General features: G+C 44.3%; 1 protein-coding gene across 1 annotated transcript; it reads left to right on the forward strand.

Annotated features, from left to right (window-relative positions):
- Positions 1-1,075: 1,075 nt before the first annotated feature.
- Positions 1,076-12,905, forward strand: rab11fip5b (RAB11 family interacting protein 5b (class I)). Its single transcript, XM_084010078.1, has 6 exons — positions 1,076-1,838; positions 3,457-3,989; positions 5,448-6,042; positions 6,633-8,951; positions 10,022-10,157; positions 11,655-12,905. The coding sequence occupies exons 1-6, from the start codon at positions 1,459-1,461 to the stop codon at positions 11,913-11,915; spliced, it is 4,224 nt and encodes a 1,407-aa protein (XP_083866204.1). The 5' UTR covers positions 1,076-1,458; the 3' UTR covers positions 11,916-12,905.
- Positions 12,906-13,912: the final 1,007 nt, after the last annotated feature.

Here is a 13,912-nt window from a genome sequence, read left to right on the forward strand (position 1 = left end):
GGGGTCATATCCTGCTCAGATAAATACTTTTATTTGGGGGGTTTTATTAGAACATAATACCGTAATAAGCCCTGTCTGCTCTGATTGGCTTGTGATAAACATGGCACACCTTCACGAAGGTGATTCTCAAGCCGTGGGTGAAGACTCTCAGACGGAGGAATGTTTATTCTCATGAGCCTGCATATGACACAGGAAGAGAAGTCAAATCTGGCACATGTACACAAGGAGATAATGGAATCATGACTTAATGGAATAATAATATCACATCCACCGAATCACATGATACAAGTGGAATACACTATAAATAAAATGTAATTTAATTTAATAGCATTGACAACATGATGGCAAACAAAACCAACATGATGCATTTACCAAATATATATATTCTTCAGTTTTGAACCCATAAAAGTGAAGATAACAACAAAGGACAAAATCACTAAAGACCCCAACTGGATGGTGGTCGGTGGTCTTTGACTGCTGCGTCTCCCCCTAGAGGCTGCTTCAGTATGTTTCTGTTCTTCAATGCTCTCTTTTGTCTCGATTCTTCTGCTACTGAACCGCCTCTGATCTCCACCAGATGGCGCTGTAGCTGAAGAACCACACAACCTTACTGATGAAGTCCATCAGTAAAAGCTGCTCTCCAGGTTATATCAACAAAGAGCTGTACTATCAGTCTAAGTCAAAGCACAGGAAAGTCCACTCAAGGTCATTCACCGAGATGTGACTGCGAAATATTAATCAGGTTAAATGAATGTTGAGAATAAAATTTGAATAAATTAATTAGTAATGATTTTTGGATCAGTGTAAAAATTAAATGAATGTTTATGGCTTATTTATTATTGTATAGGTCGTCGTCTCGTTCACCTCGGTTTAACAAGCCTGCACGTGACCACACGTTGATCCGGAGGTTTGGTTGGAAACATTAATTCTCGAAATCAGAGAATGTGGTTTTCACGGATGGTTCCGCTCAGAAACTTCAGACTCCATTGTGTGCCGTGTGTGCTCTCCGACAGCAGCGCAGCGGCGGCGGCAGCGGCGGGTCTGACGGCTCCGGTTGGGTGTTTCTCTCTCATTCTGCGGCATCTGCCGGACCGTGTGCGGGCCTGCAGCTGCGGAGGAGGAGGGCGGGCCGTGGGAGCGCAGTGAGCGCATTTCGGACCGTAAACTGAGTGACGCGACGTGCAGCGCGGACTTCGGGATGATCTCAGCTCGCAGCTCGCCTGTAACTCTGTTTGCATTGGTCGGGTTTAGGAATGAACGCGGCCCCGGCGTGCTGCCGTCTGCAGGCTGACCTCGGGTAAACCCTCAGGCTCCGCGGACTTAGGAGACATTCTGCAGAGGTGTTTTTTTTTTTGCGCAGCACGGGAACAGAGGGGATGATCTCCAAATCCGGCTGAAGAGACAAAGTGAACGCACCATTGCTAAAGGACACTTAGACGGCTCGTGTAGCGGTGCAAGATGATGTCACTGATAGATCTGGACGACGACCAGCGATGGGTGCCCACTCACGTGAACATCACCGTCCTCCGCGCGAGAGGACTGCGGACCAAGGGCAAGCACGGCAGCCGCTACCTGTACACCATCATCCAGGTGGCGAAGGAGAAGTTCACCACCGGGCTGGTGGAGAAGGCGGCGGTGCCCGAGTGGAACGAGGAGTGCTGCTTCGAGCTGCTCCCCGGGATCCTGGAGGACGGCGGCCGGGGCGACTACCCCCCAGGGAGCGGGGACCTGGTCCTGTCGGTCATGCACCGGGTGCTTATCGGACTCGACGTGTTCCTCGGTCAAGCCATCATCCCTCTCGATAGGATCTTCCAGGAGGGCATGTGTCCTCGAGATGAGTACGTTGTGTTTGAATTGGGATGGAGCCTGCATGACAAGAAGATGGAAGTGATGTGTCATGTTTTTGTGCCAGACCGGGACAGACGGAGGTGGAAAATAGTACTAGAGCATTGTAAAAATAGAAATATAGTGTAGAAATACCCCGTTACAAGTAAGAGTCATGCAATCAAGATACTCAAGTAAATATCTCTTCATTCAGAACCAAATTTATTATATTACTGGATGATAATAATGAGGGATGCATTGATGTGGAAGCATCAAGAGATGATTCAACTACTTTATGTGCTGCAGAGTAGTTAAATCTGTCATAATACATCACAATTTCTGAGTTTCTAGTAACTTAAAGTGTTACAGGAATGCAATGGAGTTAAATGTTCAATATTGGCTTCCAAAATGTATATTGGAGAAGAAAGACAGGACAGAGACGATGATATATCTTAGTGTTTTGCATAATGACACAGAAAACTGCTAAAGCTTGAACCCTAAATGCACACAGGCCCATTAAATAGCAGCAGTTCCCACAATGCACTGCACATGCACAAGATGAGATGCAGTTTCCACTTTACGAAGTGATTCGAGCCAGAAAGCCCCCAACTTTATGCACAATGCACATCCTCCATTTCCTTTTGTGCAGCACTAAAAGTCTCCGCAAATCACTTAAGATTTTTTTCTGTCAGACTGGTGGCCAAAAAAAGTACTAATAGATCGTTTATCAAAGTAAAAGTAGAAATACAGTGTAGAAATACTCCTAAGTCCTGCATTTAAATGCTTACTTTGAAGTGAAAGTGCAAAACGGTTAGCATCAAATAACCCTAAAGTATTAAAAGTAACAGAACTCATTATGAAGAACACACACACACACACATATAGATCTGTCAAAGTGACATTGGTGAACTTGAACGGTATCGATGCATTGATATAAATAGGATGTGAGGAGGAGACTGACGACAGTTAGCATTCGTAGGAATAACAGAAAGTGAATCCAGTTTGCATACTGAGAGTCATTTTTCCTGCTGTAGTGCATCTTGACACAAGCTTTGAGTCTTTTCTAATTTGCCTGATTGTTTTGAAGACCTCCGTTGTGCCACAGGTGGAGCTTCAGTAGTAATATGTGGAACATCGATGCTGAAGCAATACAGTACATCTGGCTTTAATTGTGGGCTCTCCGCCCTCTCTATTCTCAGTGACACTCACTGGAATCCTGCTGTTAGTTTTGGCTCCACGGTTTCTCTGGTCCATTCAGAGGGTTGAGGAGTTAGGAGCAGATTTCACTGGTTATTGTCTCACACACAACCACATACACACAGGTGGGCGGACCTTGAAGAATTTGGGATTGTGATTTCCTCCTCTTGAGTTTGTAAAAACATGGTGTTGTCAATGATTCTGAGTAAAATCCCCCGAGCAGTATTGCCAGATTATGTAATATGTGGAAAGCATTGCCAAAAGGAAATCAATGGGTTTTTTTTGTTGCTGCTCATTTTGCCGGGGGGATGGCAACATGCAACCTCTAGTGGTGTGTTAGATAGCATCGCCCTTCAGATTTCCTGCTAAAGGGACATATTTATTTAAAGCAATGATGTGTGTACGTTGACCGCCCCTTTTCTTTTGTGGCTGCAGATGGTTCAAGCTCAACTCTAAGGTGGGTAGGAAGGAGAAGGAACGTGGTGAACTTCAGGTAACGGTCCAGTTCACTCGCAACAACATGACGGCCAGCATGTTCGACCTCACCATAAAGGACAAGCCTCGCTCTGCATTTGGAAAGCTCAAGGATCGCGTCACGGGGAGGAAGAGGGGGGACGTGGAGTCCTCCTCAGCTATCGTGCCAGGCCGCTACGCCGCCCTGTCAGGAGCCCTGGGGCAGCCGTTTGGAGAGGAAGGGGCCGGAGGGCCGGCGGAGTCACGAGATGTGGAGATAGCAGAGGAGAAGAGGAGCAAGATGAAGGATTTCTTCAAAGGGAGGCTGCGCAAGTCGTCTGACACCAGGTCATGTTCATCGCTGGCTTCAGAGAGCAGCGTGTCCTCCATGGCCAGTGATAACCCCGGACCTCCACCCAGTCTGGATCTGATGTCAGACCCTCCCAGCTCTCCCATCTACACGAGCAAAGTCAGGGTGGACACCCATTACGGAGAGACGGATTTAGCTAAAAAAGGTAGGTCATGAAATTATTCAAATGTACATGACAGGAAGTACATGACACCGCCTTAACAAAGGAAAAACCCCAATAAATAGTTATCTCTCCCTCTGTACAGGAGAGAGTTCAACCAATACTCATTTTGAGGCCGATTCATACATTCCATAAACAAACATGGTTTTAAGGATCCCTTCTTTTTGAGTATGAAATTGTGAAATGTAAAATACTTTGAAAAGATGAGCAGTAAATTGGGTGCTACTTATTAATGGGTGCTGTATTAGCAACACGTTAGCGTCAGACAGCCGAGAACTAGCTTGGCAAGAAGTAAAGAAAGTCACAGAACTGCTGGTTTAAAGTGCTTAAAGATCATGTTTATTTGGAGCGTAGATTTAAAGACATTTGTCAATATTTGTCAAACCTGACAAAATGGTGGACGTAATAACGTCAGTTTAACTGCTGTCAGTAGTTGTTGCTACTGGCAACAGAATCCATCTGTCCGTACGTAACTGCTTATCCTGGGTGTATCCAGTGTGTACCCTGCTTTCTCCCGATGTCAGCTGGGATCGGCTCCAGCCAAGGGTTGAACCCTGACCCCTCTTGCTGTGAGACTAACCACCACATGTTCAACTAAACCCAAATGCGGGTTGCAGAACCAACACTAGACTGGAGGATGCAATGAACATTTTCTCTACTGCAATTTGTTTTTACTTATCAGCTGACACCTATGCTAAAATTGGTCGCTAATATTAGCAACAGGAGTGATAATGCTCTTTTGTGGAAAGAAACAAAGCTTCAAAGCTTCTTTTAAAGCTACTCTAAATTATATGTTTTTATCTGGAATCTACAGCTGTACTACTGCCATGACTCGTTGTCTGGTACGTTGTTGTTTGGTAAGTTGTTGTTTGGTAAGCTAACTGCCCCGCCAAACAACAGATAAAGCTAGCTACTAGCTGGTGATCACAGTGGAGCATTTAACAGCGAAAGAACGACACATTTCCCCACCCAGGAGTTGTTGGAAAATAAAACAGCTTACTTTTGTCGGGCGGGTACTCGTCATGACATGTTTCCAGATGAATGCTAATGTTGCTGCTGGACGCGGTGTTGCAAACTGTTCTCCAATGACAGAAGTTAGCATGAGCTCTAAACATCGCTAAAAGATGGCAGATGTTGCCCGTGCATCATTTGCATGAAGCTAAAGATAAAGTTGCTAAATCTTACGAGAAACCTGCAACAATGACTGAGTAGGCTAATGTTTGCAGGCACGTTAGTCACAAGAACCTCAAACTGGGATTATAAAGTCATGTTGTGTTTGTTACCCTACCCCCCCAATTGTTTTGGTTACTTCTGAAAGCAAGACATTGAGCATCATTCTCCATGATACACAGATTAATAACTTTTCTCAGATTGATTTTTGATTGGATGAAAAAGATTGGACTTGTAGGCTTGTTTCATTGTTGGTTTCCTTGCCTCCGACAGTGCTCACCAGTCAACACACCACAAAGGTTCTCACACACAAGCGAGCGTTCAGCGACGAAGCCAGTAAGATCACGACAGCCTTCCCTCGACCAAATATGGCAGTGGAGTCTCTGAGGGGTCAGACCATGACTCAGTCCAAGTCTTCCTTGTGCATAAATGGCAGCCACGTCTACGACTCCGAGCCGTCGACTCCGAGGAGCTCCGGAGGCCACCAGTCCAAGCTGGTCCTGCTGGAGAAGTGCTCCCCGCTCTCTCGTTCCCTGCAGAACCTCACCAAGGACAGAGGTTCCTTCAGCGAGGGCCGCCGCTGGTCCTTTGACAAGCTGAAGAAAGAGGAAAAGGAGGAAGAAAAGGACGCCCAGTCTTCTCTCATTCAGCCAGCTCAGACGGGGGGTCGCCCTGTGCCAGCAGAGATGCCGTCCGTCTCCCCTGCTGCTCTTTCACCCGACAAAGGGAGGAAGCTAAGAAAGACGTTATTCTCTGGAGGGAGGAGCGATTCTCTCCCAGCTAAGTCAGACCTGAACCAGGCTGGTTCCACGTCTGAAGGGAGGCTCAGAGGCTGGTTTGGCTCAGGTGAATCCCAGAACAAGCCAAGGTGAGTGGGGGTCATCTTTCTCTGGGCTCCACAGTGTTTGGTGAACTTACTTTTCTATCCAGGCAGAACAATAGGCACGTGGGAGGCCTGCATTCAGCCGGGCGTCCTGAGTTTAGTGTTTGCTCTGCTCACTAGGAAATTAAATACATTTAGCTCATAGTTTACTCCGTTTTACGACCATGCTGTCTCATCATCTCATGCTATAATTCCCACCAGTAGCATTCAAGCATTTTCCATTATCTTTCTTACTCTATCAAAGATGCAACATCACTGTGGTTTAGAAAAAAGGCTCTTGCAGACCGAATGGGAAGAAAATCCTCACACAGCAGAAAAGCTGCCAGACGGTCTTGAATGGCTACAATGCATTTTTATTTTTGCTTGATTATTTTGCAAATGTGCTCTGCTTTTTTTATTACGTTACTGTTTTCATAATTCTTTCATTTGGCCGGTTTGATATCTACTGATGTTCGTGGAGTTTTGTAAGTAAAATGTCAGTATCTTCTCCGTTTATATAGGAAAGATGTCACACCATTTGGTGACGTGGCACATCATTAACTAAGAGGACTATTGTGCCCTATTTTCCTCTACAGGCTGGATGTTTCTCCTAAAGTAGAAAGCAGCTCAGACGTACCTCCTCCCCTCCCTCTACGCTCCCCTTTACCCTCTCAGTGCTCCCCTCCCTCTGCCTCCCCCCACCGTGTCTCACCTGATGACTGCAATCACACCAACCCCTTCACTCCCTCTTCCTCCCCCGCCTCAACCCCAATCTCCCCCTCCATCCCTTTCCCCTCACATATGCAGCGCAACCCCTTTTTTGAGGATCTCATAGCAGAAGAGTCATCGAGGTCCCCTCCTTTTGGCTCATCCCCCTTTCATTATACCACTCTGCCGTCCCAGCCCAGCGCTCCCAGCTGTGCTCGTGTTGTTAAAGCTACCAATGTGGCTTGCATCAAGCGGGAGCGCCCCAGGCCAGTAGAGAGGCAGGTATCTCTTCCCGTGTTATTACCCAAAGCAGCGGTACCTAACCCCTCGGCCCCTCGCTCCATGTCAGAGAGTGCAGGAGAGTGGGAGGACTCGTTTGATGCCTTTGCCTCCAGCAGGCTCAGCTCACCTCAAGGGAGTCTTCCTCAGAACCAGAATCCAACTTCATCTCACAGAAACAGTTATCTTCCAGTTAATAACAACACCAAAAACACCCAAGAGCTTCAAGCGTGCGAGGGGCAGCCTCCCCCTTTGCCTCCAAGGAGACTTTTAACAGTGAATGAGCTCTACTCTGACGGCTGGTTGCACAGAGGTCAAGAACTGGCTGTCCACAAAGAAGCCTACCTCCTCTCCCAGACCGGCGTGGCCTCGCTGCAACGTGTGAGAGAAGCAGAAAGCAAAAGAAACAGCATATCTCCAGACCCTCACACCAGCAGCGAGACCTCAGACTGCCTCAGCGTCCACTCTCAACCGCGTACAAACAGCACTTCACCAGGATGCACGTCAGAAGAAAATCTCAAAAAGTTCAAATATGAACCTTTGGAAGATGAAGCCGACCGCTGGGGAGGCATGTTGTTTGAGCAAGACCTGTATGGACGTGTGTGCAGAGGGAACTTCGGACAACCCAAAGTAAATTGTTTAGCGTTGAACGCTGAAGAAACTGCTGGAAATAAGTTGCCGTCTACGAACTCAGGAGCTAAAATACTTCTTGATAGTGAGATATCTGTTGCAGAACTTTTGCCATCTCCTCCTCCCTCCGAGCCAGATGCAAAAGTACCAGACATTACAGCCACTGTCATAGAGGAGGCGGAGCCTGATCTGCCTGAAACTACGTGCATCAACAATAACGTGTCTTTCTCGCTAAGCTCAGGAGATCTGAACATGAATGCGAATCATTCGGATTTCGGTTTCATTGACTCAGATAGCTCTACTCAGTCGGAGGTAGTCGATATTCTCAATGGCATCAAGAGCTTCGGAGGGAATTTTCCACGACCGCCAGAAGCTTCTCAGATCGTTGCTTACCACGTGGAGACAGGGACCGCACTTGAGGAGATGTTTCCACTGAAGGACACCTACATCCCTGACATGAACTCTTCCTTTGAAATACCTGCATCGTCTCACAAGCTGTACAAAGTTTGCAAAGGCAGTTGTGAACTGAATGACGTGGCACGGCACGGTAACCTCAAGTTAAACAGCGGAGAGAGCGCTGCTCCGTCGTCTCAAAATCAAACATCTAACGATTTTGAAACCAAAACCAGCGAAGTTATATCAAGAGGTGCAGAGGATTTTAAAAAGACGCAAAAGGGCTTTGATGACAATGGAAACCCACAAGCTAAAAAAGATGTGCTTAACCAGAATGAGGCGTTTCCTGGCGTGGTCAGTGCACGTTTTAGGCCGAAGGGATTGTCCCGACAGAACAGCAGCCCGAGCAACCGAAGCAAAGGTGGAGACAGAGAGTTTGAACAGTTCTTGTCCCTAGTTCAAAACCTGTCAGAGGTCAGCGAGGGACCGCTGTCCTATCAGCCCTCTAAATCAGCCTTTTCTTCCTTATTGACATTAGTAGATAGCACCACACATCACAGTGACTCCGATACATCAGGGAATACCTCTGGTGTAACTTTTGAAAACCTTCACTCTAAAGTAGCACCAAACTTGAGAACCCCTTCTAAGTCAAAGATTGGGCAATCTTTGACAGAACCCTCCTCTCCCACCATCCTGCGTGAACTCTCCCCGTCCCCTCTCTGCTGCCCCTCCATACATCCCTCGAGCATGGGGCCCGGTGTGGGAGCCAGCACTACTCTGACTGTGGCCCCCTCCTCCTCCTCCTCTACCACCTCCACCACTCACCAGCCCACGGTCGATGCACGGCACTCACTTTTGCCTGAGGAGACTCAGCCAGCTAGCAGCCTGCCCCGTCAGGAGAGCAGGTGAGAATCCTCACTCTAGGATATGACATATGTAGGTTTTTACAAGCTGTGGATTTCCACATACACGACAAAACACGTAATGTTTTTTTATTTTGTTGCTCTGGTTGCTTTCTTTGCTGTTGGCTTGGCATGACTGCTGAATGCATTTCTAAGTGTCGTTTTTTTGTCATCCAAAGTGGTTGGATGATGCCTGCTGCCTTGTTTTGGGCTTTGCTTCACGTTTTATGTTATTCATCTCATTATTCAGTTCCCTGTTGGCTGTTGTACATTTGTTGTTTTTCTCTCACTTTTATACTTCCAAACTTTAACTACTTTTACGGCCGCTTTGACCTCCCGTTACACTGTCCTCATATCTAGATGTACTAAAAGAAAACTGAATGTTTCTCCTGTATGGGGTATATTATTTTACAGAGGTTGTTACAGAGCAAGAAAAGACTCATTTTGCTCAGAGGTTATGGGTACATATGATGTTTCCTTCAGATTCAGGGAAATGCATTTCTGCACTTTAATGGATATATTTATAGAAGATGTGGGTGAGAAACCCTCATATTTAGAATCAAATTGTGTTTTTATTACCAAACAAAGGACCATTGCTCAGTCATTTTATTATCAATAGTGTGCATCAATAATAAAAGAGCTTTTCTTTCTGCTGCGATCACAAAGTAGCTTTTATTCTAGTTTTTATTCTGATATCTGTTTCTAAACATTCTCTTGCTGTTGTTGTTGTTGTTGTTGTATAAGTGAACCCTGCCCCCCCCCCCCCCCCCCCCCCACAAGATGATTTCATCCTCCAGTAGCGAGCGAGTCACTGCACTTGCATTTGAGCAAATTTCTTGTTGAAACTTGACTGACATGGCTTCACTTTTAAATGCTTAAAGTTTTGTTTTCTATAACGCTTTCTGTTCCTTCACAGACTCTTTCAGATTTTCTGCTTTGAAGTGTGTGTGAAGTTCACTGATAGCTGCTGACTAAACTGAAACACAGTAACTTGCCGTCATTTGACCGTACGAGATGAGACATGAAGAAACGGTCATACACTTGACACGGGTGCTGACCTCTTTACTTCGCAGACCACATCCAGTGAAGCCGTTGACCTCCAGCCAATCGGAGAAGAAGGAGGGTCGTTCGGTTCTGGAGAAGCTGAAGTCTACGATCAACCCCGGACGCGGCGCCCACCAGGTTGCAGCAGAACCTGAGAGGCCTCAGGTACAGAGAAACAAGAACACAACTCTACACCCCTTATAATCCGCCAGTCAGTATTTAAAGAATATTTATGTATGGAGCTCAACAGGAGAACAATGTTTTGTCCTCAACAGAAACATTATGGGTTTCCTAATCTTTTTAATGTTGCTAAAATAAAATATTCATATGCATTTCTGTTATATTTCCAACTTAACTGTGACCATTCCACACCAGTTATGTGTAACCCAATTGCCCGTATTCGTGGTTATTACCATGCACCTTTCGCAACTTGTAATTGAGTATAATTATTATAATAAATACATCAGGACATAAAGAAGAGACATGAAAGTGTGCCGCTGCCAGTTCCGTTTTAGACTGAGGTTATTTTCCAACACTGGGGAGAGAAATGCTGATCCCATTAGTTCTTTGGCCTAGTTAGGTGTTTTCAGGTCCTCCAGGTTTTCTAGCCTTCCTCTGTAACACAGTCTCTGTAACAGAATGTCAAAGTAAGATATTCTGATTTTGTAAAGGGGAAATGAACAGCAGGTCTTGCCACCATCGGTTTATCTAGTAGAGCTGTTTATTACCTTTAACTACTTAAGACATTAACTGTTTTTACTGGTTTCTCTGTGACACATTTTGTTCCTGAAAGAGTTGAAATTGCAGATAAAAAACAGTGTTATTTATTTTATAGACTAACACAAGACAACGGTGTTCCTGCAGTACTTTGTGGCTTTGAGCTGGTGTGCCGGCTATATTCCATTCATTATACCACCTATCAATGGTTGGCAAACAGGATCCCTAAAAATAATTAACAATGTATCCACAACACTGTGAGTCTGATTGTGTGCAAACAGCAGAAGAATGAAGTTATTAACATAGTAATAGTAATTACAGAAAGCCATTAGGTCCATAGACTGTTTAATGCCTCCATGAGCATTTATTAACACCAGCAGTTTAAACAGTGTTAATAAATGCACTGCGGGACGGGAGCAGAGATGACGTCATTGTTTCATTTCATTGTTTGTCGTCATATTTTACCACCTGCAACACCCACAACATGCCATAGTAAGCCATTTAATATCAATTAAATGTCATAATAAGCCAGTCATTTGAATCGCAGTTTCTCATTTAAATTAATAGTTTGACTTTTTGAGAAATGCACTTTTTTGCTTTCTTGCCGAGTTAGATTCACAACGACAATAATACAAACATTGCAGCTATAGTCAGGAGACAGTTCGTCAGAGCTTAGCTAAGTTTAGCTTATCTTGGCATAAAGACTGGAAACATGAGCTATCCTGACTCTGTCCAACTGTACAAAACCTGAAGTGTACCTTTGAATTGAGCCAGGTAACCCTGCCTCCTTCTTTATGCTAAGCTAACCGTCTCCTGGCTGACAGATATGAGACAGGTATCATTCTCCTCAGCGAGACCCTGAATAAGCCCTGAATATTTCCCTAAATGTCAAACTATTCCTTTATTCCTCACATACATCTGCACCGTCCCTCCTCTCTCTCGTAGGAGGTGACGGTGGACCGATCGGCCCAGTACCAGCACCTCACCAACATGGAGCTGATCTCCCTGCTGCTGCAGCAGGAGATGGACATGCAGAAGCAGGACGCGGCGTCCGAGAGGCAGGCGGCACAGCTGCACAAATGTGAGGCTGAGCTGAAAAAGGTCAAGTTCCAGGTTCGAGACCTGGAGGACTACATTGATAATCTTTTGCTGCGGATCATGGAGCAGACGCCCACGCTGCTTCAAGTGCGCAACAGACACAAGTGAGGACAGCGCGTGTACTGCACATGACGTACGATCAAACACAGAGTTATCATGTAAGACTGGGAATCACTATTCTAGAGATAGTTACAGTCAAACTAATGCTCCACGAAATCTGATCTCACAATCATCAGGTCTTCTCACTGCTAATACTGCCTTGTTGATGTAGACGATATTACCCAACATGCATGCTGGTTACTAGCCCAATTTGGCACGAACATAAAACAGAATAAGTACTATACTATCAAAGATAAATTCATATTTTAGTCATGCTTTGTAGAATAATTAAGATGCTGCTTAGCTGTTGTCAATTTCAACTTTAAACTCACTGCTTCAACACATGCATACGATAAAATACAGGCGAGAGAAAAATATTTTTTCGAGTGCATGTAATGTGCTCTTTGGAGATTAAAGTAGTTCCTCTATCAAAATATGATGTTAGCTCAAGTAACCTGAAAATGACAACCGTCAAAGTGCAAAAATGACCTTTTGACACAAGATTTTCATCTTAAACTGTTTTATTAAATGCCAGGGTTGACTTGAGGTAATTGCATATTTTCAAACAGAATTTAAGAAATGCTACAAAAAACTGCAAGGCATCGATGTGAATAGTATAAAAAGAGACGTTTCTGCATTAACATGTTGTATGATAAGCAAAAAACAACACTCAAGTTTGAACCCGAAAAGACTAAAGAAGAAGAAGACTTATTGTTTGCATTTGGTTCTTTGTTTGTTTTGTAAAAAATACTGTTCCCTAAAAGTCTTATTTCTTGTTACACACATAGCAATTTTAATATATTTTTTAATGTTTATTTTTTCCATTCTGCATTTTTTTTTACATAACACAGCATTGATGCAATAGATAATAGTATTCTAAGTTATTTCTACAAAATACTTTTGTCATGATAATATATTCGCTATTCTTACTCCAGTACCACTGTAGCTACTTGCACTGCTTTACATGACCGCAGTACTGTACTGTAATAAAATCCACATGAGCCACAGTTTCTGATGTCTTTCTGTGAGTTTGTCACTGATCACACCTCAGTCAGACTGCAGAGACTCAACTTCCTGCACCCTGATGCATGGTATGTATGACGTGCTGCGGCAATGCTCATGTCTCTCCACTAGAGGGCACTCTTCACTGCAACGTTTGGGTGGAAACCTGCTACTGATATATTCGAGATAATATTGTTTTAATTGAGATCATTAACTTCTCTCTATATCTTAGCTTTCATTCGTCTCTGCTCTACACCAAAGTTTTCGGGTTTTTTCCCCCGAGGTTGTTCATCACCTCTTTAGACCGAGCAGTCCACTCAAACAACGTTGAGCAGCATCTTTTCATTGTAAGAGTAAACAAGAATAGAGAAGTTGTCTCCAGTGGAAAGTGATCAGATCCTTCTGTCAAGTAGAAATAGAGGAATAGAAATACAACACATGGTTAAACTCCCCTGTAATACATAAAGGCACGTATATTTGTCACCATTCATACATAAGGCAATTCAAAGTGCTTTACAGAGGCAGAGAAATACATGGAAAACGTTGAAAACAATAAAACAAGCAGTTGAAATAGCTGAGGATTAAAATGATTGAAATAGGCTATTTTTTGTTATTCTTTGATGAGTAATTTAAAACTTTAATAAGTGCATTCTCAGTGCTGTGGTTTGGTCGAAATCCCGTGAATTTTCTGATAAATAACCCTTTCATTGATCATTGCTAAAAATGTTAGATTTGATATGGGCCTGTAGTTATTCATTACTGAGCATCCAGATTCAACTTTTTTTAAAGAGGTTTGATTAATGGAGTTTTCAAGGCCTTGGGGAAATGCCCTGATTGAAATAATGTATTTTTAACATTTAAGTGTTGAACAGTTTCTGTCAGACCTGAATCTGGGAGATGGACATTTTCTAGATGCATTAAAGAAACTGGAGTTACAGGCTACACAACCATGTTGCCTGAGGTGGAGCCACATACTGTTCGTCTTATCCTCGGGATTGTAGCTG

Source organism: Eutrigla gurnardus, assembly GCF_963514095.1.
Source record: "Eutrigla gurnardus genome assembly, chromosome: 5".
In the NCBI taxonomy this organism is placed as follows: Eukaryota; Metazoa; Chordata; class Actinopteri; order Perciformes; family Triglidae; genus Eutrigla; species Eutrigla gurnardus.

What these genes read in the sequence shown, in the direction of transcription:
- rab11fip5b (XM_084010078.1), top strand. Translation starts at nt 1,459, where the DNA reads ATGATGTCACTGATAGATCTGGACGACGACCAGCGATGGGTGCCCACT. An exon ending in GAATCCCAGAACAAGCCAAG is followed by an intron (nt 6,043 to 6,632) that starts GTGAGTGGGGGT and finishes TTTCCTCTACAG; the next exon opens with GCTGGATGTTTCTCCTAAAG. An exon ending in CAGAACCTGAGAGGCCTCAG is followed by an intron (nt 10,158 to 11,654) that starts GTACAGAGAAAC and finishes TCTCTCTCGTAG; the next exon opens with GAGGTGACGGTGGACCGATC.